We start from the raw sequence: 24,558 nt of genomic DNA on the forward strand, positions 1-24,558 counted from the left end.
CTCTAAGGCTCCTTCTGGCTCTCAAACGGCAACTTTGTATTATTTCCCTTGAACTCTTCCAGGCCCTGAAACTCCTCCCCGCCCGCTTCTGGTCAGACCCACAGACAATAGTTCTCCCAGACCAGCCATATTCTCAGTTCTTCCATGGTTCACCTTTGCTTAAGTCCTCAAAGACCCCCACCCACTGCGCATGTGTTTATTTACTCAAATGTGGTTCCTTCTCCTGGAGATTAACAAACGACATCCCTCCTCCAACAGTAACATGACCAACTCAGCACCCGCATCTCAGCACGGTGGGTCCTGCACGGAGTAGAGGCTGATCTGGTTGGAGAAGGCGGGGACCCCAGATAATTCCCTCTTTTCCAAGCGTCGCACGGTCGTGAGGAAGAATGGGTGGCTCCCGGGCAAAGGGGAATGGCCCGGGGAATGTAACGGCACTGGAGAGTGAGGACACAGACGAACATAGCAATTTATCCCACAAGAGAGCCAAGCAGGGCTAGGCCCTCAGGAAGCAACCACTGCTGTTTCAGAAATAAACACCAATTAACTCATCCTGGGTAACAATTTACACTGGGTGTGGAGCAAATCCCTCCCGCTTCCCACTCTGTAACCTTCCCACTCTGTAACGTTTCTAGGGGAGGAGAACACGTGGAAATTGAGTCTCCCATGAATAGCTTCTGTGGCATCTGTACTTTTGTACTCAATTCGTAAAGTGTACACATCTATTTAAACTGGGGACTTAAAAACTATGAGTTTGAACATGTAAATTCTCATTCCACGTCTGCTTTTGAGCAGGCTGTAATAGCTAAGACAGTGGTGTGGCACCAAGGAGCCAAACAGATCTGGTTGGAAGCCTAGCTCTCCCGTACACCAGCTGTACCACCTGAGCATTTACTGATCTGCTCTAAGCATCTATCTGCTCCCTGTCAAGTGCAGAAACTCCCTCAGAGCTGTCTCAGGGATCAGAAATACGTGAAGAACTTGATGTGGCACTACGCGGCACAGAGAAGCCGAACAAATGATGGCTCCTACAATTTTATAATGGCTCCCGGATGCTTCTTCAGACGGTTCCAGCAAGGTGGTGGATGCTGAAACATTTCCAGAAGGGTTCATAGCAAAAGACTGGGTTTGTTTTTATTGGGAGGGGGTGTTACGGAGTGAGGGTTTTTTTTTTTCCCAACCAGAATTCAGCATGATTTGGTAATGCCATGTGATTGGCGGGTGCTGATAGACCACATCTAAGTCATTAAGTCAAGTGATACGATACATTACAGAGGAGGTGAATTTGACACTAAGGCCTCAACTGACGGCTTCATAGTAAAGGACACCCACCGCCCACAGCATGCCTGATTGGGCACAGGGCACCAGGAAGGCCACCCTGCTCCCCCAAAAGGATGTATAACTCAAGAGTCACAATGTCAAGCTCCTGTCTATTACTCATGCTTGTAAGGGTCAGTCTGGGTGAAGTGTCCACAGCATCTAGAGCCCTAAGTAGACGTGACCAAGCAGCAGTGGTGGAGACCTTGGGTAAGAACTCCAAACAGAGAGGAGACCTGGACACCTGGAAGACAGACAAATCCCAGTCTAGACCTTGGGTTTTTTCCCTTCAACAGCAGAACCTGAGCCTCAGGCTCCTCATCTGAAAACTCAGTGTTACAACATAGATCTGTTGTGAGGACTGAATGATAAAACGTATGTTGGGACCCTGGCAGCTCTCTGAGTCTGTTTCCACAGTCTGTAATGCCAGGACTGGAGAGACCGCCTCCTGAGGCTGATGCAAAGATTAAATTAGGCAACGGCTTTAATTTGGCATTGTTTCTAAGGGTTTGCTGGACCCAGCAGTGGGGAGACATTCAACTACACTGTAAGGTGAGGGAATCTGCGTGCTCCACACCTACTACGACTGCCTCCCCACAAGGCCCGAAAGCCCACGGTTCTGTGGGGTCAGGGTGTCACACGGTTAGAAGTGCATACAGCTCTGGGAGAGGCGAGGGTGATACCACCTTATTAGGCATTAATACCTTTAAGTGAATCCTCAGTGCGAGTTTCTTCCAGGAGAGACAGCTGAAACAGACTCTGGTAAGGAAGATAAAGGTCCTAGGCCAGGACAACCAGTGGGGTGGGGAAGGGAACATAAAGGTATCCAGGAAGCAAAGAGAAAGCAGAAGAGCTACCTGAAGCCAGGTGATGCCCTAGCTAGGAGTCCCCTGGATTCCACGTCTGGGTTTCTACACATTTCCCGTTCCTAGTAAATGCTGTTTCTTTATTCCTTAACTCAGGAAGTGAGAAGTCACCACTAAGAGGCTGGTGGGCTGACAAAGCCAAGCTGCCCACTTCCCCATGACACTGACATGGGATCTGCGTGCTCTACTGTGCTAAGCAGTTTGCAAACCCCACGCTCACACCTTTTCCCCCTTGCTACTTGTGGTAACTCGTGTTATCACCTGCATGTAAAGGAGGGTGACACACCTGAAAGCCAGTCTGTTCCTCTAAGTCAAGGTCTCACTGCAAGCTGTCCCTGTGTGGAAAAACCCCTCACCGGCTGGCCAGGGCTTGGGCGGGGGGTGGGTGTAACATGGCTCAGACCTCCTTTCTGGGGGAATCTGGCAGTACGAAGACTCTATCAGAAATTTGTGAACACCCCGGCCTTGACCTGGTAATTCCACTCCTAGGAACCTATCGACACTGGTGCAGACAGTAACAGATGTATTCGGTCATTGTCCTCTTTTCAACACGGTCTTCCTTTGGAGCAACGGCTGGCCCGTTCCTCAACTGGGGGCGCCTGAAGGGAAGGAGGGAGGTGCCATTACCACAATGACGTGCCGCATAAACCTGTACTGAAGATTTCTTTGATAATGCGGGAAAATGCTCATGATGTGTTGAATGAAAATAAACAGGGTATAGGTACATCTGGAACCAATACCCGAGGCAACAGTAGTGGCGAGCTTCCTGGTAGGAACAGGGATGACTTCTGAGTTTTCTTTTTTCATTAGGCTTTTTTCCTTAAGCTTTTCTTAAGGCTTTTTGATTTTTTTTAAACAAAGGGCACGCATTCCTTCTATTTTTCAAAATGAAAAAACTATTAGGAACAAAGGTATGTTAAAAAAAGATTGTAGCCCTGGCTGGTGTAGCTCAGTGGATTGCCCACAGGCCTGCAAACCAAAGGATCGAGGTTCAATTCCCAGTCAGGGTACATGCCTGGGTTGCAGGCCAGGTCCCCAGTAGAGGGTGCATGAGAGGCAACCACACATTGATATTTCTCTCCTTCCCTTCCCCTCTAAAGATAAATGAATAAAAGCTTTAAAAAAAAGACTGTAGCATATGTTAAGTGACACCAGAAAGGTACAACTAACTCTATTCAGACGATGGGAAATGCTACAGGACAGACAAACCCACTCATTCAACAAATTACAAGCATAAAGAAGAGGGGGAGGAGGACCCATAAAGAAATTTTAAATATATGTCAGTCTATTTCAACATACACATCTCCTGTGGATCTTGACTTAAATAAATCATTTTAAAAAAGACAACCAGGGAAAATCTGAACATTGACTAATGATAAAAGTGTTCAATTTTTGTGTGTGTGTGATTGTGGTATTGCGATTCAGTTGTTGTTTTTTAAGTCCTTATCTTTTCAACATACACCCTAAAATATTTATGGATGAAGTGAAACAATATCTGGGGTTGATTTTTAAAAACCAGGGAGCAGGGAGAGACGAACACAAGACTGGCCAAAGCAGGTCAGTGTGGCAGCTGAGCAACACGTGCTGAGAGATTCATACTGATCGCTCTAGTTTCGTAATGTGTGAAAGCTAAAAACAAGCCAACAAACTAAAACAGAAAGTCGCCCCAAATGAAAAACCACCTGAAGGTCTGAGGTAAGGGAAAAAAAGGACTATAAAGGTACATGTGTACGTAAGGGAGACTCTAAAAATGCAAGGTAGTACAAAACTATCCAATAATAAAAACCATTTTTAATTGGAGAGGCATGCTTTAAGTTGAAAAGTACTTGATGAAACCTCTCACAGGTCCATCTCTTTCATACGGTGCGTTATTGCAGGGTAGGGGACAGGTAGGACACTAGACCCCAGAAGGACACTGACCGCAAGCATCAGCACGCTACTTTGTCAGTCCTGTGACCTTTGACAAGTCACTGCAACTTTCTGAGCCTCAGTTTTCCCATCTGTCAAATGAGGAAGCAGTGGCTTTGCTGCCTTAGAAAGTGTCATGTGGATAAAATGAGTCAATACGCAGGAAAGCGCTTTGTAAGTTGTTACAATAGAGAAATGTTGGAGAGTAAACCCAGAGCACCACTGCTCATAAAACTGTATGATTCACTACTTACCATTTATGAAGGAAAATCAGAGAAGTCAACTCTTTGAAATACCACATCATGAACTGACTGCCCCAGATGACAGATAGAAATTACCTAAATTTAAATGCCTCCCACTCAGCGCAAAGGAAACAAATCAGGAGGGAAAAATGTTTTCCTTTCCCACCAGGAGAAGTGTCTTGTTTGTATGTGTGTGTGTGTTTGCTCCCACTGAGTGAGCGCCGTGGTGACTCTCAGATTCCGGGGGTGGGGCAGTGGAGGGAGGGTGGGGGCCGGAGAGCCCCGCAGACCCGGCTTTGATGCTGGGTTCTAACCTGTGTGTGCTGGGCGATGTGTGGGTTAGAACCTACGTAGAGTGCTCAGTCCAGGGTCGGAACTCCAAATGGGGGAGCCACCACCATTCCAGACATGGCTACGCCAGCGGTGGACAGCAGGATGCAGACACCAAAAGGGCAGGCCAAGAATCTGGCTGCCACGAATCTGTCAAACGACATCTCAGCAAACTGAAGAACTGGGGGTTTTTCCGACTGTTCTGTGCAATCTGTAGGCATGTAACTAAAGTCCAAAGAGGTAGACGGTACAATTTGGAAAACCTTTACCAGTTCTGCCCTCAACAATTATAAATCAAATGCAGTTTCACCACAATCTTCATTATTTTTGTCCAATTTATGAGTGCCAACAGGGAAGGAAAAAGGTGGGGGGAGTTTTCCATGGCTCTGCAATACTTCTAACCTAACTCTACTAAAGTGAAGACATGTATGGACATGAATAAGCACATAATTTAGTTCATTAGCCAGTCAATGACAATTATCCTAAAATCACAGGAAGAAATGCTACTTCCGAGGCCATCCAACTGGTATTTTAATACCCTGCCAGGAAGTTCTTATTTAGCCCTAACCTAAATATCTCATGCGTCAGCCAAAGAGTATTTCCTGATGTTTCAATTTCATTAACCTTCTACTCCCAATATAAACCACTTTTTCTTGAGAACAAGTCGGAGGCAGAATGAGCATGGGTTGAGCCAAATCCTTCCTGAGTCTGGCTCGTCCTTTGCGAAATTGGGAAAAAGCACTCACCCCACTGAGCTGTTGGAAGGATTAAAGGAGATGATGTAAGTGGGGCATCCAGCACAGCAACTAGCACACAGTAGGAGCTTAGTTGTAGTGCTCACGTATCCCGAATTTGTTCAAACTCCTATCACCAAGGCAGGCGCCCTGGGACGGTGCCAATGTGGTCTGTGTGGGCAGCGTTCTACTCACAGGGAGGCAGTACAGTCGCTTGCACTGCTACGGAAAATCTCACTAGCGTGAAAGCAGCAGCAGCTGCTGGCCAGCATGCACACTCATTCTGATTTGCACTTTGTAGAAATAAGGAGTATCTAATTTTATGTAAGTGCTACTAATGTGAACAAACACTGCAAGGAAAAGGAAATGGGCTTCATAAAAAATGATTCATGAAACACAAAGGGAGACTCCCCACATCTCAAGAAAACGAGGATGTTCAAATTTTATTTCATACCGGTCAGTGAAGAAGCCACTTCGGTGGAAGGAAAGCTGTTCACCCTTGTCAGACCTGTGGGCAGCGTGTTATTTACCACCGAGAGGAGGCAATCAAACCAGAAAATCTCCCCAGCGCTGCCCAGTTCCCCGGCACAGCCTTCCGTGCTTCCCCGGTATCTACGGAAGGTTATTTTTGAGAACCACGTGATCGCTGTGGATTTAAATGGCAACGAGGAGTTTCTTCTCTGCCCACACCCTGTGTGGAATGCTGGTGTTTCTTGACCACATCAGGAAAGCTGCAACTAGGCAGGCAGCACAGTGCTCTGACCACAGCCCTTCAAAGTGGCCCAATGAGTACCCGGCAGGGAGGTCAAGGGGAGGAAAAACTTGCAGAGGGAAGAGCAGAGAAACTAACACACTCCCAGTGCCCTGCTGGCCCCACGGGTCCACCTCCGAACTCTGGGAGTCACTGGCCTCTCCACTGAGTTCTCACTCCAAAGGATGCAGATGATGGCGCCGGGGACTCAGGTCCTAGTGACAGCTTCCTGGTGTGATCTGGGCAAACAGAAAGAGTGCCCCCCTCCCCTCTGAGGCACCGCAACAGGCCCCCACTCTCACCCCCTCACCGGGCCCAGTCCCTGCTGAAGTGCAGGGCTCAGCCCCGCCCAACAGGGAACCCCCCACCAGCCTGGCCAAAGTGTTCTCCAAGCTGGGCCCATCCGATCCTCCCCGAGATTCAGCTGATGCGGGGCACTGCAGCTGGGGGCATGCAGGGCTGGGACTGCTATCCTCGGCTGTTCTGCCCAAAGAGAACACCCTCGTGTCCTACTATTCTTGCCACTCACATTCCATGAGTCCTTCCAACAAGCCCTCCCTCTGTGAGAATTACCTGCATTTGGTTTTCTTGGGGTGGGTGGAGCCTGTTACTTACAACAAAGGAGCCTAACAGCCTTGGGTGTTCTGGGCCTCGGCTTCCTTACCCACAGAAAGGAGGGGTTGGGCTACATGGTGTGGAAGGCCCTTCCCAGGTCTGTGGAGTGCACTTCATAACGACACAGTCATCAGGCCGGGTGCTGGGCTGCGTACTGGGGACGTGGGCGTCCTTGCCCTGGCCACTGAGCACCATGCGACAGAAATACAAGCTATCTAGGCTGCACATGTAACGGGAAGAGCCTGGAAGAGCTTCTCTTTTCCCCCATCCGAAGCACCTGGCAGGGACAAAGAGGGCCCAGCAGAGCGCAGCCAACTCCGCTTTCTGTCACGGCTGGCACCAAAAATGGGACCGTTCTGGGGGCTTTCCCTCCCTGGCACAGGGGGTCCTGCTTTTGTTCCCCTCGCTCCTGGGAGGCTAAACTGGGTGCTGTCTTCTCCAAGGGACTATGTTCCAGTTCTTTTGAGAAAATTATACCATAGCCTCAGCATTAAAATTCAGTTCTTACGTAAGTGGCCACAAGTGGCACCATGACCCACGGCTGCTCGGGACATGCTCCAGGCAGGAAGCGCCCGCTTTGGGCTCGTGATTCTGTGAAGACCGAATGGAACCCAGTGCCTGCAGGTCTGACCTACCCTCCCATCCCACAGATAACTAAAACTCATTTCACCAAAACGACACTGAAAAGGGTCACGAGGCACACAGAGACACAAGTTCAAGTAGCTCCTTCTCTCTTTGAGGAGCCTACCTCCAAACCAAAACAATTCCCTGTGGGCTTCGTGCGTCAAGCCATGATCAGGAACGCACAGAGCCTGGCTGCTGTGCTTTGTCCCAGCCGGGTCCAGGGCACGAATGCTTCCCCGTGCCTCTCCACAGATAACCACAAATACCTAAACTTACGATGAAACAGAGAGCGGCCCCTTACCCAGAAGCCCCAGAAGAAACCCTAAGGGCTAGCGCCGTCTGTCCTGGCTTTGATGCACCAGTGGAGGGAACGTGGCCAAAGGGGTGGGGACGGGGGGCATGGCACGGAGAGAATCAGCAGTAACACGAGGAAGCAGGGCCAGTGAGGCCGCGCGGGTGGAGCACACCGGCCTGGCCCCCCACTGGTTCCGAGCTCAGAGCAGCACCCACCAAGGACTAGGGTACAGTAAAAGTGAGTCGGCGGTCTGTTTCAGATCTAATTGGCTTTGACCAGGACCCAGGGATCAAAGGGTTTAGCGTTGCCTCTGGTCCCGTCTGCACCTCCGATATCAGGTCCTTGAGGGTCCTCTGTCATGTGACCTCACCGCTCCCTCCCCAAAACAAACCCACCAAGTCTCCTCACAATCCCACAGTCAAGGCTCTAGTCCAACAACAATGAACAGCGAGAGCAATGAGGATGATGATAATCATTTATTGAGCACTTACCATGCCAGGCACTGTCCTTAGTGCTTCACAGACACTGACTCACTAAGAGGTGGGTACAGTCTCCACAAGGAACAGGAAGGATCGGTGACCTGCCTGACACCCCGCCTGACACACACTAGAAGATACCAGGGCTACAATGAACCTCGGCAAGGAAACACCTTCCTCACCGACCCAAAGGTCACCACTGGTCCAGAGAGGAGAGAACCCTGCCCACGTCCTCACCAGGGAACGCCTCTCAGCACCCCGCCCTCCCCTCCCCACAGCAAGGGCTGACTAATGTGACTGGTCAGACCCTGCCCTTCACAGGGTCGCATTTTACCAGAAAGAAGTCACCGGAGTGCCTCACATGCATTACCTCCCTTAACACTCAACACGAGTCCATTCAGCAAATGAGGAAACTGAGGCTTAGCTGCAAAGTGAGCTCTAGCCCATCACTTACTCATATTTAAATAATACATGTGGGACTGGTTGAGGCCAAGGTCTGGCTCTAGTCCCCAAATAACTAGGTTACCGAAATGGAAACCACCTCTCTGAGGCTCCCTTGGCTCACACACACAAAGGCAGAGGCCTGGGTGGCATCTGAACGTCCAACAGCACGACAGTGCTTCTAATGGAAGCCTCTGGGCCCAACGTCAGGGAGTCCTGTGAGCTCTGCTGCAGCCTCGGAGGTCACAGTACACTTTGTGAGAGAGCGGACTGGCTAGCAAGGTTAGCTTCCTAAATTCAAGGTCACACTCCACCCATCCTACCTGGAAGCAAGTTCTAGGGAGCAGCAAGAAGAGTCGCCACTCGCCCATACAGCCGGCCTCCAGAGCCTTCGGAGAACACGGTGCAAAGGGCTGAGAGGCAGGGGTTTGCATCGGCAGGCAAACCTCTGCCTGATTTCCTCCCCATCCTTAGGCTTCTGTCTCCCACGGTTTCTGCACATGTTAGGAAACAATGGAATGCTATCAGACAGGGTTCTTATTGGACGGTAGCTATGGAAAATGTTTTTTAAACCCTAAACAGGGTGTATAAAAGGCCAACAGCATTAGCGTAGAATACCTGGCCAATAGGTATCCGCCTTGTTTTAGGAAGAGCATGAGTTCTGGTACACCGAGGAAGGCCCCTTCTCAATTTGCATCTACAGGCAAGTGTATTCTTCACTTCACCCTGGCTGATGAGGTCCAAAAAAACCCAAAGCAACTCACCCTAAGTATCCCTGGACTGGGTCAGAGGGCTGGGGCCACAGGGTCCAGAGTCGCGTGTGGGGCAGGGAAGGGAAGGCTTGTTCACTGTTTGCTGCTTTCTCTTCATGAGATCAGGGACAAACAAGGGACATGTTCTTCACCTTCAGAATGCACAGGACCAGCCTAGATTTCACGGAAACCCTTCCTGAGACTACCTTTTCAGGAAGACTGAAAGCAAGTTTAGCAGCCACTTGGTAAATAAGCACTTCCCATTAAGTTCATCAGCCTTGACCATCTAAGAGAAGTAATGAATGCACTTGCATTCCAGAGCCCTGGGAGCCGACGAACAAGATCACTCCTCAGGCTCTGGCCCCCAAGGTCTCATGTGTGACGTTCCACGGAGGACCACAGAAGGACCTAAAAGCACTTAATTAGTGGCTGATGACCTCTAGTCATCAGCATGGAAGATGCCCAAAAGAACATGGGTAAAAAGTAAAACTTACATAGAGGGGAAGGGAGCACCGATGAAGTCTGACAGGGAAGAATACAGACACCACCGAAATGGGATTAATTCCCACACCCACTAATGACTGCTGGTATGACCTTGAAGAAGATGAAGATGTAATTGCTGTAACAGCATCAGTGATGACAGCAGGGGATGTAAGGATGACTACTAGTATGAACAGGGCTTGTACCAGCAGGAACACTAACAACTAGTAACTACTGTCACTATGAAAGGATGGATTCTGATAATCAATCTTCACTCCACACCTCCATTCTTTGTTCATCCAAACATTTCTATGCCTTCGGGAGGGACTGACCACACCACCTGCACACGTGAAGCCAGGCTAGCCTCTAACACAAGAGCCTCGCTTGACTGTCAGCCCCCTTCGGAAAACTCGGGCTGCACTTCCGGAGGGCAGGGCTGCTCGTCTGCATACCCCAGGGCCTGGCAAGCCGCTGTGCACAGAACGGGCCCGGGACAGCTTGTATATTGACTGGGTGGTCGTTTGAGTGATTTTGCTCACATTGCTGGGGTGAATGTCCTGTGAACTGTCCCTTCCTACCTTGTTAAGAGTGACGGCCCTATTTATCTCAGTCCCAGAGACCATTAGTTTCTCCACGACACAAGCCAGATAACCACCCTGGCACCGGAGCTCGGCCTAGCAAAGTGACCTGCACGTGGCAGGTGCTCTGGAAAAGCGTTTTGGTAAATGCGGTTCCTGGATTACAACCAAGTACCTTCCCACGTTTGAATCTGAAAAACCAAACCAAATATTTGAAGGCCCTGGGGAAAAAACAGTGCCTTTAAGTACTGCAGTTAAGAATTCACATTCACTGGAATGTGAACCTGAGGAAAAACTAAGCCACTTAGGAGCTTAGGCACCTCTGTTTCCTGAGACCAAAATTAAAGGTATAATAAAGGTGAAGCCTCCTGCACTCTCTAACACAGCCACTGAGACAGGTCTTTGGAGACATTTGGGATGTCTGTTTTCTCTCTTAACTGCTGGACCCCATTTACTGTCCCAACTCCATCTACTTACTAGCCATGTGACCCTGGAGACAAATCACTTCATCTCCAGGCCTCGATTTTCTTCTGTGTAAAATGGAGCTAACAATTGTCCCTCCCCGCCTAAAGCGCCTTTGAGGGTTCAAGGAGAGCACGCGTGCCATCTGCCCACGTGGGCCTGGTATAGAGCAGCCGCTCAAAAAGTGGGCAGGACAAGCCCCCTTCACAGGAGCCAAGGACAAAGCGCTAGCTCAGTATCAAATAACCAAGTGAACCTTTGTTGGGGTCTCCATTTCCTCAAGCACTAAGCAACGACCAATCCTTTAAATGGAGGGTCTCTCCTGTCCACCCTGCGCCCCCCCACCCTCCGCTCCTGACAGTGGTCCTGGTTTGCCTGTTTGCTCCCTTCTCAGGAAAACTGTCTTCTCCTGGCCTCCTAGACACTTACTCATAACTTCCAAATGGTCACGAGTAAAATAGACACGTCAGTGTGCTTTGGTTGCTGAATAAGCAAAACACTGGCTTTCTGCTTGGAAAACACTCACACACCAGGACGAAACCTTGGCAGCCAGTCCATCCCTGCTTCCCAAAGGCGGCCACTCACTGTGTGCCAGCCGTCTCCTGCCTCCCAGAGTCCTGGGGACCCCTTGCCCCCAACGGTGAAGCCCAGAAGTAAGCTCTGCTTCCTTTACTGTCTTTCTGCCCCATTTCCTACCGTGCTCGTCACAGAGAGATTTCAGTGAAAGCACCAACGTCTGAAAAGCACAACACTCTTTGCCAATGACAGAGCAAAAGGGAAAGTGGGGGTTAATCTCGGGTTCCATGCTTGCAGCTCTAACACAGTTTTTTAGTTGAGACTTACACATGTTAATTAGGAACCCAAAGAACAAAAAAGCTAGTAAACAAACGATGACACTCAATTACGAGAACTGGAAAAGATTTTTTTTAAAAGAAATAATTCCAAACTGCCCAAATTAATTCCTATTCATTCCTGAGTGTCCACATCACCAAAAAAGTACCCAAAAGTTCTATTCCTAAGAATAACCACAAGACAACACAAACAATGGTCTTCAAGTTTCCAAGTATCTCACTTGTGAAGCAAATGCCAACAAGATTTTGTGGTTTGCCCCGAAACTTCCCCTTATATTCTGAGAGTAATAACCTTAAGCCTCATATTTTTTAAGAGTTGAATTCTGATCCACTGAAGATATTTGTAATAATGCATCCCTACTATATATGTAGGCTTAGGGGGGGAAGCAAAAATTCAACTGTGATGGTTATCTATCAATAAGAAACAAAAGGGTATAGTTCACATTTATGCAAATGGCAATCACTCATGAGTCCAACCTCGGGATACAATTCAAGAGTTAAAAGATGGAGACTGGGGACAATGACTTCTTGACCAGTACTGTACTCAAGTTCAGAAAGAGAGTTACAAAATTGCTGTGCCATTCTGAGTAAAACATTTACTGTTATATTTTTGAGAAAATGAATATTATCATGTACTTTAACATGGCACTTTTAAACCTCTAGCCTGGTTCCAATTTCCTTCTCAAGTTCATAGGTGACCACATTTATATTGTGATTCCATCTATTTTTCTACCTATCCTTGCAAAATATTGTCACACACACACACACACAAATGCATCTCTTGTATTTGCTTTTAAATGCAGCTACATCACGCTAAGACCAAGCGCAACAGCACGTAATTCAACATTAAGCCGACCCTCTGGTGTTGCTGCGAAATATGGGCACATGGCGCCACAAAGCGCGTCACCCGCTACCTACCCATATCACACCTCACCCAAACAGAACACAGCAACGCTATCTGCAAGTGCAGAAAGGGAAAGTTAAAATAACTGACAGCTCTCTCAGGCACTGACGAAGCTGTCTAGGAGGAGAATAATCTTACAGTCTAACCAGTATCACATCCTTCAAAGGCGTATACAATTAGTGCAGAAAACGGATGCAAATGTATCAGCATATTTCAACTTATCAAAATTAAGTGCAGGACCAACCCACAATGGGGCAGAATGCCTGGCAACTCCATCTAATTCCAGGCGCTAAGCTTCAAGAGCGTGCAAGACTGACAGTTCACAGAAACAAACACACAGACAAAGGTCCATTTACCTCTCTGGCTTTCCAACAAACCTAGTTAGGTGGTATTCCTCCAACTGAATTTCAAAATTTAGTTCCATAACCCAACATTTACTCAAGAAAAAACTCTACAAACCATCCTCAATAGGCATAAAACGATCAGACTAATTTGCAGCACCTGGCAGGCAAGAAGGACCATCTCCCCCTCTCCCCCCACACCCAGTAGTAACAGAAATCTCTCCTTTCCTAAAATTTAGGACTCCTGTGCTTCAGCATACCAGACCTACATCTGAAGAGCAAGTATTAAAACCCCATTATCAAGAGCAGTTTGTCCACAGAAGCCCAAGCTTGTCAACATAAAAAGAGCACAGACCATGGTGAGCTTACATCAGAAGGAACTCCCCAAACCTCAAATAAACCAACCCAGGATAATCCACCAAGGGGGAAAAAAAGATCTGCTTTCTTAACTTCCCCCACTGCTGTCTTTTTCGGCTGAAATAGGCTTGGCTTGTTTGGAGGGGAGTGGCGCTTTATGGCACTTACAGATGGTGCCAAGTTCCAGGGCAGATGTCCTATTTTCCTTGAGGTTCAGAGGCTTCTGCAGCTCTTGGGCATGTGGATTCCTTCTTACCTACCCATCCCACCCCATCACCAATTCACTTACTATTTTGAAGGAAATCGCTATGCCCTTGGCCCTGTCCCCAGACACTCACAAGGGTTCCCTGGAAGGTCTAGATAGGAGCTGTTCTTCTTGCAGTTTCTGCACCCCACCCCCCACCTCCCGCCCGCCAGCGCTTCCAGGCAGAAGGGCCTCAGGTCTCGGTTCACAGCTGTGAGTGCCCTGCGGGCAGGTCCTGCTGGCGCAGCAGCCTCCAGCGCAGCCCAAGCCTCCTCAGGGGAGCCGGGTGGTGACCTGTCCGCACAGATCTCTCCTTGCACTGAGGGCTTTAGGCACCAGGACTAGAGGGTAGGAGTCTTGGGGTGGAGGCAGCCCCAGCCAGCGTCCCCTTTGCCTATGCGGCTAAACCTGCCTGGCCAAGCCCTGGAGAAGTGCATTCATTGACCATCTCCCTGTCCCTTGCTGGTGACCTTGGCCACGTTGCTAAGCCTCGCTCTGCCCTCCGTGGCCTGACACCACCTACTTCGCAGGTTATAACAGGGTCAAAGATGTGGAAAGCGCCGAGCAGGCTGCCTAGCACCCAGGAAGGGCGAAAGATGGGGAGAAGACTTCCCTCTTCTTGGGGGTGCCGGGGGCTCGCTCAGTCCTCTGCCCACCTCCAGCCTCCGGGGGGTCGGCGCCCCCCCGCCCGGCACAAGGGGCAGCGGGCTGCACATCCGAGGTCCCCGGTCCAGCCAGGAGCCGGTGGTCCCAGAGGGGGTGTGGCTCCCCAGACCCAAACATCCCTGGCTCAAGAATCAAGGTGATCCAACTGCTGGGCAGCGGCTGCGGGCAGAGGTAGCGAGGGGTCCCCGGAGGGGATCCCTCCGGCCGCGACCTACCTCTTCCAGCAGGGTTACGGTGTTCCTGCAGTTGTGCAGCCGCGTGGTGAAGCTGGACGTGGTAGGCGAGTTGTAGTCTTCGGTGGTCTCGGCGATGAACTCGGAGACGGAGATCTGGTCCGGCATCCTGCCGGGGGGGCGAGACACAGGCGGGGAGTGAGTCACGGCGCAGGCTCCCGGGGCCGCGGGCCACCGGGCGGCTCATGAACGCCCCGCGCAGCCCGCCACCCGTCGCCGGCCTGGCGCAGCTCCTGTCCCCGGCGGCGGCAGGAGAAAGGGCGGGCGAAGCTGGAGGCGGCAGCCCTTCAAACTCCGACCCGCGCGCGAGGCTGGGGGCTCTCGGGGACCCGCCTCCCTGTAGTCATGCCGGCGGCGGCTCCTCGGCGGCGGGGGAGGGGACAGGGCGGCGCGACGAAGAGGGATCAGGCCGGGCAGCTGCCTCCTCAGATGCTCTGACAGGCGGCGGCGAGGACACCAACTGACTGAGCACACGCTCCCGCGGGCAGGCGGGCTGGCTGCGGGCGGCGGCGCTCCCGCTACAGTCACGGGAACAAACAAGGAAGTGCTCTGCGCACGCGCCACCGCCCCCCCCCCCGCTCGCTGCGGCCCCCNCCCCCCCCCCCCCCCCCCCCCCCCCGGCTTGCTGCGGCCCCCGCCCCGCCCCCGCCGCCCGCGGCCCCGCCCCCGCCCGAGCCCCGCCTCCTCGGCCGCGTTCCGACGCGGGCGCGGGGCGGGGGCAGCTCTCGGAGGGTAGACTGCAGCGAGCTGGTTACGCCAGCGTTTAGCGAGAAGGGGAACCGAAAAAAGTTGTACACGTTCTACGCGTTCAGTCCGATATGGGTGCAAGAAACGAGCGTGGAGTGGCCTCCTCCTCTGAGGGGCGCGGGACGACCGGGAACGGGAACGAGGAGCCAGACCCTTGCCCAGGCTTGCAGCTGCTCGCTCGCCCCACTCCGGTCTACATTCCCTTTGAGGGGCGCTCACCGCCACTGGAAGGCTAGTCTGTGTGCAGTTCGCATAAGTCGCTAAAATGCTAATTGAAAACAAACGAAAGGGTTTTTATTTTTTGACAGTTTTCTAATCTTTCATTGCCGGTTTTTTTTTAACCCGGAGGAAAGACCAGGGTCAGGGGCTGTAAGACGCATTTCCCGAGGTGCAAATGGTGTACAACGCTAAGCAGATGCCAAATTTCCGCGGAAAAAGTACCAACAGATTGCTCATCCCTCGGCCCCCGCAGATGTCTATTTTTCCTACTAGCTCAGTCTACTTAGTCCAAAGAATCCATTTAATTTCTCACCATCGATTGTGGATAAAGTTAGTTTTAAAAGAAAAACAAAACCTAAGCACTCGGGAAACAAACACAAGATTGGCTCCTGTAATTGGAGCCAGTAGGAGCCTTCCATAGCCACCTCAAAACTCGGCACCCAAATGCGCCCCCTGAGGGCGGACTGCTGGCCCTGTGACCTATGCCAGGATTGAGTCCCTGCTATCTTGAAAGGTTACCTGTGTCCTCTGGTCTTTAACCCCAACTACAATAGCATGTCAAGGTAAGGGAACTTGTCTTCGCATTGGGCCGGGGGCAGAGAAGTAGCCAAATGGTTGTCAAATGAAAGTGCATCAGTTCACTTACTGTCAACAAATAATGTACCAAAACCAATGGCCATGGAGATTCCACAGTGACCATGCCCCTGCTCTGGTGAGCATACCTTCCAGTAGGGCAACAGCCAGCCAGCAAATACATCAGATAGAGGGGACTAGATATAAAGTAAGAAAGTGATGGAGGCGGAAGGAATGTTCAGAGAAGGCCCCTATGACAAGGTGACATTTTGAGCAGAAAAAAAGAATAAGCTCAGTCCCATTGATATCCGGCTGGCTTAAGGGATCTTAGCCTTCAGTTGCCTCACATGAAGAGCAAAGATAAGGGCACCATCCCCATGAGGTTGTTACATGATAATGATGAGAAACTGCTCTGTGCACGGGAAAGCCATTCCAAGAGTTTGAAGCATTTTGTGTGACAAGGTCATCCTGCATGTGGAAGATTCAGTGACTTGGAGGAAATGTGGCCCCTATCAGTGTGGGCTAGTTAAGTTCTCTGAGCCTCAGTAACCCCATGCTAGGCCATAGAGCAGCTGAGCCTAACAACCAACACTTATACCTCCATCCGCTCCAAGAGAGCTTTCCTCTAGGCTGCAAATAATTTAGATGAACTTTGCACTTATTCTTTTCTTCCCTCTATTCCAAGTTGTCATCTAATGCCTGTCACCTCTGCTGGGCTGATACATCCTTCCATCCTATATGTATGGCTTATAGGAAAAGCCATACTATGGCTCAATAACTATGAGCCATTATTAAAAGCCCAGAGTCAGTGAATGACTGCCTCAATTCCAGAAGCCCTGAGTTCCAGAGCTTTCCTAATAACTGATGCCGCTGTCACCTTGGGCCTTGGTTCCATCACTTGTAAAATAAAGGGGGGGGGTGTGCCAAAAGGACTATACAGATCTCTTCCTGCTGCAGCTGAGTCTGTGTATACCCTCAGCTCTACAGATCCAAGCAAGAAAGATCAGGCTAAGCTGATTGCAGTGGTGAACAACCAGGGATTTCTTTTTTGACTGAATTCACTGGAGAGCCCAAACTTGCTGTCATCAATTGGTGTTTCACTTTCATTTGAAGATTATTTCATATATCTGCTCCTCCTCCCCATGTCCTCCGGCCAAGAAAGGAACGTGTGAACAATGTGATATTGTGCCCCAGTAAGAGTGCACCTCCTCGCACTGGTCTGCAGTTGGAATTTCAGAGGTTCACACCGGTTCGTGAACCATGATGGGTTCATGGGCCGTCACCCTCTGTAAATTTGAAACCATGCCCCAGTGCAGACCATCTGCACCTCTCGTTTTCTCAAGTACTCTGAAAACCGTTCCTGGGGATCTGCAAGTGAATAGACTCTGATTTGGGCGGAACTTCAAATGCTGGTTTTTTTTGTGTGGAGCTGCTGAGAAATATACATCATCCTTTCCAGAGCCGGGAATCACACATGCACACACACACACACACCCCCTCACACTTGTATTTGCCAGCGTTGTATAAAGTGGGGTCATCTTATCACCATCATCCCCCTCAAAGACCATCCACCATCCAGCACCGTTGGACTCCTCAGGGCAGTTTCTTAGTCTGAGCACTGCTGACAGTGGTCCTTGTGGGGTATTTTTTACCTCCTTGAGAAGAGGCAGTGAGAACAGTGGTGGCTTATCCTCAGGGACAGTGGGAGCACTACTGACCCCACTGTCCTCAGCAATTGGCTAAGTTATATTTGCAGTTGTGGGTATCACTCCCACCCACCTGCCCAACGACCAAAGGAGTACATCTGCAAGGTGGCTGACAACGCCCCATTGGGGGAGTCGGGGGTGGAGTTTGGGGGGCTCTCTGTGTGCAAGAAACCAAGGAGTTAAACCACTGGTGCTCGCATCAACAGTGCTGGGATGGAATCACAGCACTCATCAAGAGTCCCCATGCCTTCATGGGGCAGGACAATAAGTAGTGTAGGCATAGAAAATGCTTTGCGTGATGGAGATGTGGGTTTGCATCTCTGGTCTGTCTCTATTAGCCTTGCTTTCTCATCTGCAGAATCAGGGGAATAATAAAACTGTGCTACAGGTTGTCGTGTGAAATAAAATGAGAAGATGTGGATAACACAGTTGATGCACAGTGAGTAATCAATGGATGTTAGTCCCCTTTGAACTCCCTTTTTTTGAGAAGTGTGACTCTAAATACATCTGTTTGCATCCCAGGACTCAGGTGTGTCTCTAAATTAGTCACCTGGAGGAGGGAAGAAGAGGCGGAGGGGGAGGCCACACAGCAGTCCCCAGTGTTTGAGATCCCGGATTTGGGAATCATCTTCAGAGACCTCACTTACTCTTGTGAAGATCCTTTGTGAGGCAGATCCATTAGTAATGGTGATGGATTTGGGGAGTAAATAAGCAATTATCTAGAGAAACAGGATTAACTCTAACTGAGACCAGAAGTGAGCTGAGGCCATAATATAAAAGCCTCATTTTCAGAGATCACCATTCCTATAAAGAAGGCTGTTCTGAGCAAGGCAACTTCTGAAGGATAGAAAGACATTTACTTCACAGGAGCATGAGTGACAGGCTGACTCACATATGAGAAAGACAGGCTCACATCTCTGCCATGCGGCGGTTATTAGAGATTGATTGTTACAGCAATTAACTTCACTAGGCTATCAGACCTTATTAAAGTCAATTACGTCTCTGAGCCTCAGTTTTCTAATCTGCCAAGTGGGGGCAGTAAATAGTAAGTATCTCTGAGAATTCAATGGGCCTAGGCACATAAAGTGCTTATTAGCAGGGTAGACAGCAGCTTCCAGATATTATGGGATATTGACAACTTTATCTGGAGATATAAATTCTGGTATTCCTTACAAAAAATTTTTACTGAGATCTGCCACTAACAGACATCATGCTAAGTATAGATTTTGGGCACACATATTCCCCTTTCAACTTCAGGATAATTTTGTGCAGTGAGTATAATTATCCCAAATTTACCAGAGAGAAGCGTTAGACTACTGAGGTATAGGATCCAACTTTCTTCGCTCCGACCCTGGGCCAGGCACTGTGCAGCCTGTCACGTACGCAGTGTCTGAATTCAGTCACGTGACAGTCCTGACATGGGAATATTGCAACAGTGGAAACTGAGACATGGTGAAGTTTCCCTGCAGGTGAGTGTCCCAGAGCTGGGCAGATTAAACCCAGGGCTTTCCCCACCGCCTGCAGAATCAGTCTCTTGACTATATCTCATATCGAGCTTCTCTGTTATGTTAGATATGTTTCCCAACCCAGGCAACCCAAAAAAGGATTCTCATTTCCTTATCTCACCCGAGAACATACGAATTCATTTTCTGTCGTCTTAATGAAGTCACAGAAGAATGAAAAGGGCTGCGGGGGGCAGGAGGAGGCCAGGATGGCCCTAATTCCACGTGTCTTACTGTCAGACTTCTATTGCTATAGTCCACCTGAGCTAGACCACCGTTTTCACGTGCCTCATATAAGTACTTCCCAAGTGCACTCATGCAATTTCGCATAATAATAATACTGGAAGTCTATGCTCGTCCCAAAGGTACTCAATGTAAATACTCCAGGTAAAGCCGCGGGAGTGTTCTCCGAAGGTAAAGAGAACATGGTGTGTTTGGAGAGACCAAAACCAGCCAGTTTCACCTCCCTGCTCCCTGATGGTTACTGCTGAGGGGAAGAGGAGGAAGAGTCAGAGCTGGGAAACCAGGATACTCAGCTCGTAGTGTACGTATCAGCTGAATGAACTGAGGAATACATTTCTGTTCTATCTTATAAAAGGATAGTATCAACCAGTCATTGCTTGTGTATTATGTTCCCTGTGCTATTCTGATTCATGGCAGGCACGACCTCACTTAACACTCGCAGCAACCATATAAAGCAATTATTCCCATTTTACACGTGATGGAAACCTGAAGCTTAGAGGTCACCTTGGCAGATGGTAGAGTGAGGTGGACCAGTCAGATTTCACAGCCCGTGTGATCAGCCAGGAGCCCATACAAGACAATGGGTCCACAGTCTCAGGATAATTTTCTGTTAGAGCCTACGAGTTATTTCTTTTTTCTCCTGGAGAACTTATAACAAGCCCAACTCCAATGCCAGCTTGTCTGGCCTGGAGAGTGCTCCCCCTCACCCCAGTCCTCCAGCTGGGATTCATCTTCACCAGGGTGTTTGCAATGCAGCCTCTCACTCTGTATAAGCAACTGGACAATGTTGGCACTGCTCAGAGGGACTTCAGACTTGTGTACACAGGGACAGACCAAGAACCTCCCTAGTGACAAGGAGCTCTGTGAGTGGCTGTGCTCGGCTCAGAACTCAGATCTTCCTGCTGAGTTCTCTGCACTCCCTAAGTCCCAGAGTGTGCAACCCTGAGGGCGTTGGGGAATAAATCATATCCTTCTCTGTATCACCTGCCTCCCCCAGGAACCAAGGGATGGACAGAAGGTTCCTGGAGCCCAGGCTTGGCACGGACAAGCACCATCTCCTGAAACCTCCCAGGTAGCCTCAGCGGGGTACCATGCTTTCCACTGAGGGAATTCAGACATGCACAGTCTACTCAGGGTCAGCAGCTACTAAGTGGAGGCCTACTATTCACAACCAGGCTGAGTCCCAACCCTGCAAGCTTTCCCTTTCCCACAGAAGGCACTGCCCAGTACAGGTCCCCTGAGAGCCCCCAATAAATGTGGCTTGGGTTGAACCAACTCCCTTTTATGAGCTACGTCATTTCCAACATAAGTAAAACAACCTCCAGTGAAGAAAAAGTATGGTGTGACCCGGGACTCCTAAAAGTTTGCAGTCTGCTGGAGTGAGGGGTTTTAAATCTTCGTTTGTTGCTAAAAAAAGAAACACTAATCTGAAAAATGAGAACTTATAGAACATCCAGGTTTCTTTTCTCTTTTTGATGAGTTTGTCTTCAGCGTAATTATTACCCATAGCTGTGCCCATTTCTGTGCTCCCAAGACAGAGAACATGCCTATTGTATGGCCCTTTTCCTTGGTACCACTTTCCAAATATTTATATTTCTCCAATTCAACTGTGAGCTCTTTGAGACCAGGGGGTTGTCCATCACTGTTAGTGACCCTGAGTCCCAGGTGCTTAAGAAATCATTATTGGATAGATGGAAGGAAGAATGAACGAACGAATGAACATTTATAGGGAGAGGAGTGTGAGAGGAATTGGGGGAGGAGAACTAGAAAGAGGAACCCTGGTTATCAGAGCCTCTTCCACCATCCAACATCATAAACTACCAGGGTCAGAAAGATTTTCAAATGGGATGCGGTGTCCTCTCCTTTCATTGTTCAGATGAGGAAACTGACTCTCAAGTGCTTGAATGACTTGCACAGCATCCCCTGGCAGATTTGTGGGGACCCAGGGCAGGATCCCAGGTATCCTGGTTCCCAAGGGGTGTCCCACTCTTTCCCCTTTCCCACTTACATTCCCCCCAAAGGGACTGAAGACCCTGTCTTCAGAAAAACACCTGACAGTCCCATTTCAGAAGGATCATGCTGGCCTTTGCATCATGGTGTCAAAGGATGAGCACAGACATTTGCCTGCTATCTAAAAACTGCCACCATGTAAAATTTGGCGCGGGCTCACCTAACTGGTGGCCCTGATTTTGAGCAAGAAGGCTGTGAGTACACTGAATCCAGGGTAGCACTCCTACCCCTTTTTCCATTCTCTCATTCCCTTCTTCCCCGCTCTCCAGGACCAATGAAGCCGGGGAGCTGGGGGGCCATCAGTGTCGGTGGGCGGACAGGCTAAGGCCTCCATCCCACCCTGCTCCCTTCCTCGAGAGCCCCTTTATAAAAGGCAAGAGTCAGAAGAAACAAGGGTAGAGATGTGCTGTGACCTTATCAGTGGCAAGTGACATTTTTGTAAACAATCCACCCTGCCCCCCAACCCCCCAGCAGCTCTACAAGACACAGCAGAGCATAGATGAGGTTTCTCCTTAAGGCCAAGTCCACTTTCCTCTCCTGACTGGCAAGTTCTTCACCCCTTGGGCATTTTCAGATAGGAGAGCATCACCTCCTGGTCCCTGAGGACATTCCGCAGGGGGTTAGAGGTATTAGGCTGGAACCCAAAGGTTCAGTTCCATCCCACAGTTGCTAAGCAGGACTATAACCTCTCCAGGGGTTAAGAGTATGCCATCTGGATTCAGATTACCCGGGTTCAAATCCCAGCTCAGCCACTTAATAGGGACTGTTAACTTCAAGCAAGTTACTTAATGCCAGTTTCTTTACCTTTAAAAGGAGGATAATGAGAAGATCTCGCTCCCACAAGGTTGTTGTAAGGTATAAAGGAGATAATCAATGCAAGATGCTTAGCCCAGTGTCTGGTATATAGGAAATGATCAATAAATGTTAGTTCCTAATATTACTATGTGTACTGTAAACAGGTCCTATGCTAGACTCTTCAGAAGCCAAAAAGATGCACAGGACACAGCCCCTGTCCTCATATGTAGGCAGAGATACAAGTTTTCAGCACAACTAATGAAGTGCTCGAAGGATTCAAATGTGTACCTATGAGTGTCAATTCCAATAAAAGATTATTTCTCGTATGGATATCTCTCTGATTTGTCCAAATCCCAGCTGGACCTTTTTGTATGAGTATTTTTCAAAACTGCCAATCATCTGAAACACGAGTCAGTAAGAACAGTTTTATTAATGGCAGCTGTTTGTGACTTCAGGACTGAGCTGGAACACAGAATGCCAGTGAGCTCACCCTCTTCGCCTTAATTTTCCCTGTAGTGAAAACCAGAGCCTCGGACAGAAGCTCTCTGAGGTTCTAGGGCACTGACATCCTAGAGTTCAGTGGATTCTCCTCGGACCTCAGTGTTACAACGGACTCCAGACATCATGGGGCCCCTAGCTCTGCCTCAAGAGCTACTTGTAGGCCAAGAACAGTCTGGAGGTCACCAGTTCTGGACCCCTAGGAGGGGTCCCCTATATTATATGTACCTATGACAGTGTCCACTTGTTGCCTTTCAAAAACAGGCTTTACCTGCAAACATATTTGAATCTACAATGAGCTGTATTGTAACAGAATATTTCCGTAATTATGTCAAATGCAGGGCATTGCTCCATTTGCAAAAGGAAAACTGCCCACTCACCACAGCGTTTTCTTAGCACATGCTATTTGGTTCACATCTTTCTCAGATGTGAACATTCTGGATCACACTGGGGGTTCAAATTAAAAGAAAAAACTCTATAATTGCTGGCAAACCTTTTGACAAATACATCAAGCTTCTGTTCCTGGTTTTAAATTTTGTTTTATGTTGTTGAAAAAAATGAGTCTTTTTGCTCTGGCCTTAGCAGTTTAGAAGTACAATACAAGCTAATTTATAAAATTACTATGTTTAAGTGGACAGCAGAGAATTCAGTGGCAACTGGATCTAGAGATAATTATTTTCAGTATCTTTCATTTTTCTTTTGTGAGCAAACTGACTTTTCTCCTAATACTTGGTTTTGGGAATTGCACTTACCCGCAACTAACTTCAGCATCTTGAACTTGGCAGTTCAGACCCACCTTGAAGGACATGGACTCTGTTTCCTGTCTGCCCTACACGTTCCCTTCTTTCAGGAACTACAGCCTCCTGACTCAGAATGATTCTCTACAGTGTACGCCTCCACATTTCCAACCAGAGGGCTGGACCCAGGCTGTCCAGTCAGAGCTTCCGAGACTCCTGAAGGCAGCACTGATAGGGCCTTGAACTCGAACAAGGCCAATTGGGGAGTTCTATGGAGGTCTGAGATGTATGCTAGGCAAGAACAATGTCCCTCTTCTCTAGAAGGTCAGACTCACAGGACTTAGTAAGCCTTCAACTACTGGTCACCCTAGTTGCCACACGTGAGAGAGCCTGCCTAAGAGCGATGGACACCAAGAGATGGCAAGTGTTGGAGACAGGAAGGGAGAGTCCTGGTGGCATCACTTGGAGCACTGGGCCTACAGAACCTATCCCATGCCCGATGCTAGTCCACCCTTGGATGCCCTGGGCGTATGAGCAACTATACTCTCTTGGGTTGGCCAAAAAGTCCATTTCGTTTGTTCTGTAAAATACAAGACACTTTATTTTCACCAATAACTTTATTGATTTGGATATTTTGAGTATGCCAGCTCTCTCCCTCCATTGGCTTCTAGTGGGGAGAGGCCAGGGGTCCTGCTAAACACCTTCCAATGCATAAGACAGCCCCACAACAAAGTAGCCAAAATGGCAATAGGACCAAAACCCTCCGCAAACCACTTTTGACACATTTGATCAGCCATAGCACCTTCTCCGAATACTACACAAATCTTTTTTTTTTTACGTTTCAGTTGTGCTTTTACCTTTCTTGAAGTAATACAGCATAATATGGCAAAAATGTTGCCTATCTTCTTCCATCTTCAATATTCAAATGGCTGCACAAAATCCCACCAATTTTGAAAAGTTTTTTTCAAGCGCATGCTGATATGACAGCTGTCACAATTCAATCTAACACAATCGTTTTAGATGACGTCAAAGACAACTAAGCACTACTAGAGCCATCGTAC

At 49.0% G+C, this 24,558-nt stretch overlaps 1 protein-coding gene across 3 annotated transcripts in view; it reads right to left on the bottom strand.

Moving 5' to 3' along the window:
• The window catches only part of ASAP1 (ArfGAP with SH3 domain, ankyrin repeat and PH domain 1), a 274,738-nt gene that overhangs the window by 206,774 nt on the left and 43,406 nt on the right, over positions 1 to 24,558 (bottom strand). For all 3 annotated transcript variants that reach the window (XM_037048557.1, XM_037048556.1, XM_037048559.1), the window contains one exon: positions 14,450 to 14,576. In XM_037048557.1, the coding sequence (XP_036904452.1) occupies positions 14,450 to 14,576 (127 nt within the window). The remainder of the gene's footprint in view (positions 1 to 14,449; positions 14,577 to 24,558) is intronic.

Source organism: Sturnira hondurensis, unplaced genomic scaffold (genome assembly GCF_014824575.4).
Source record: "Sturnira hondurensis isolate 20B ecotype Veracruz unplaced genomic scaffold, ASM1482457v3 Scaffold0006413, whole genome shotgun sequence".
Taxonomy (NCBI): domain Eukaryota; kingdom Metazoa; phylum Chordata; class Mammalia; order Chiroptera; family Phyllostomidae; genus Sturnira; species Sturnira hondurensis.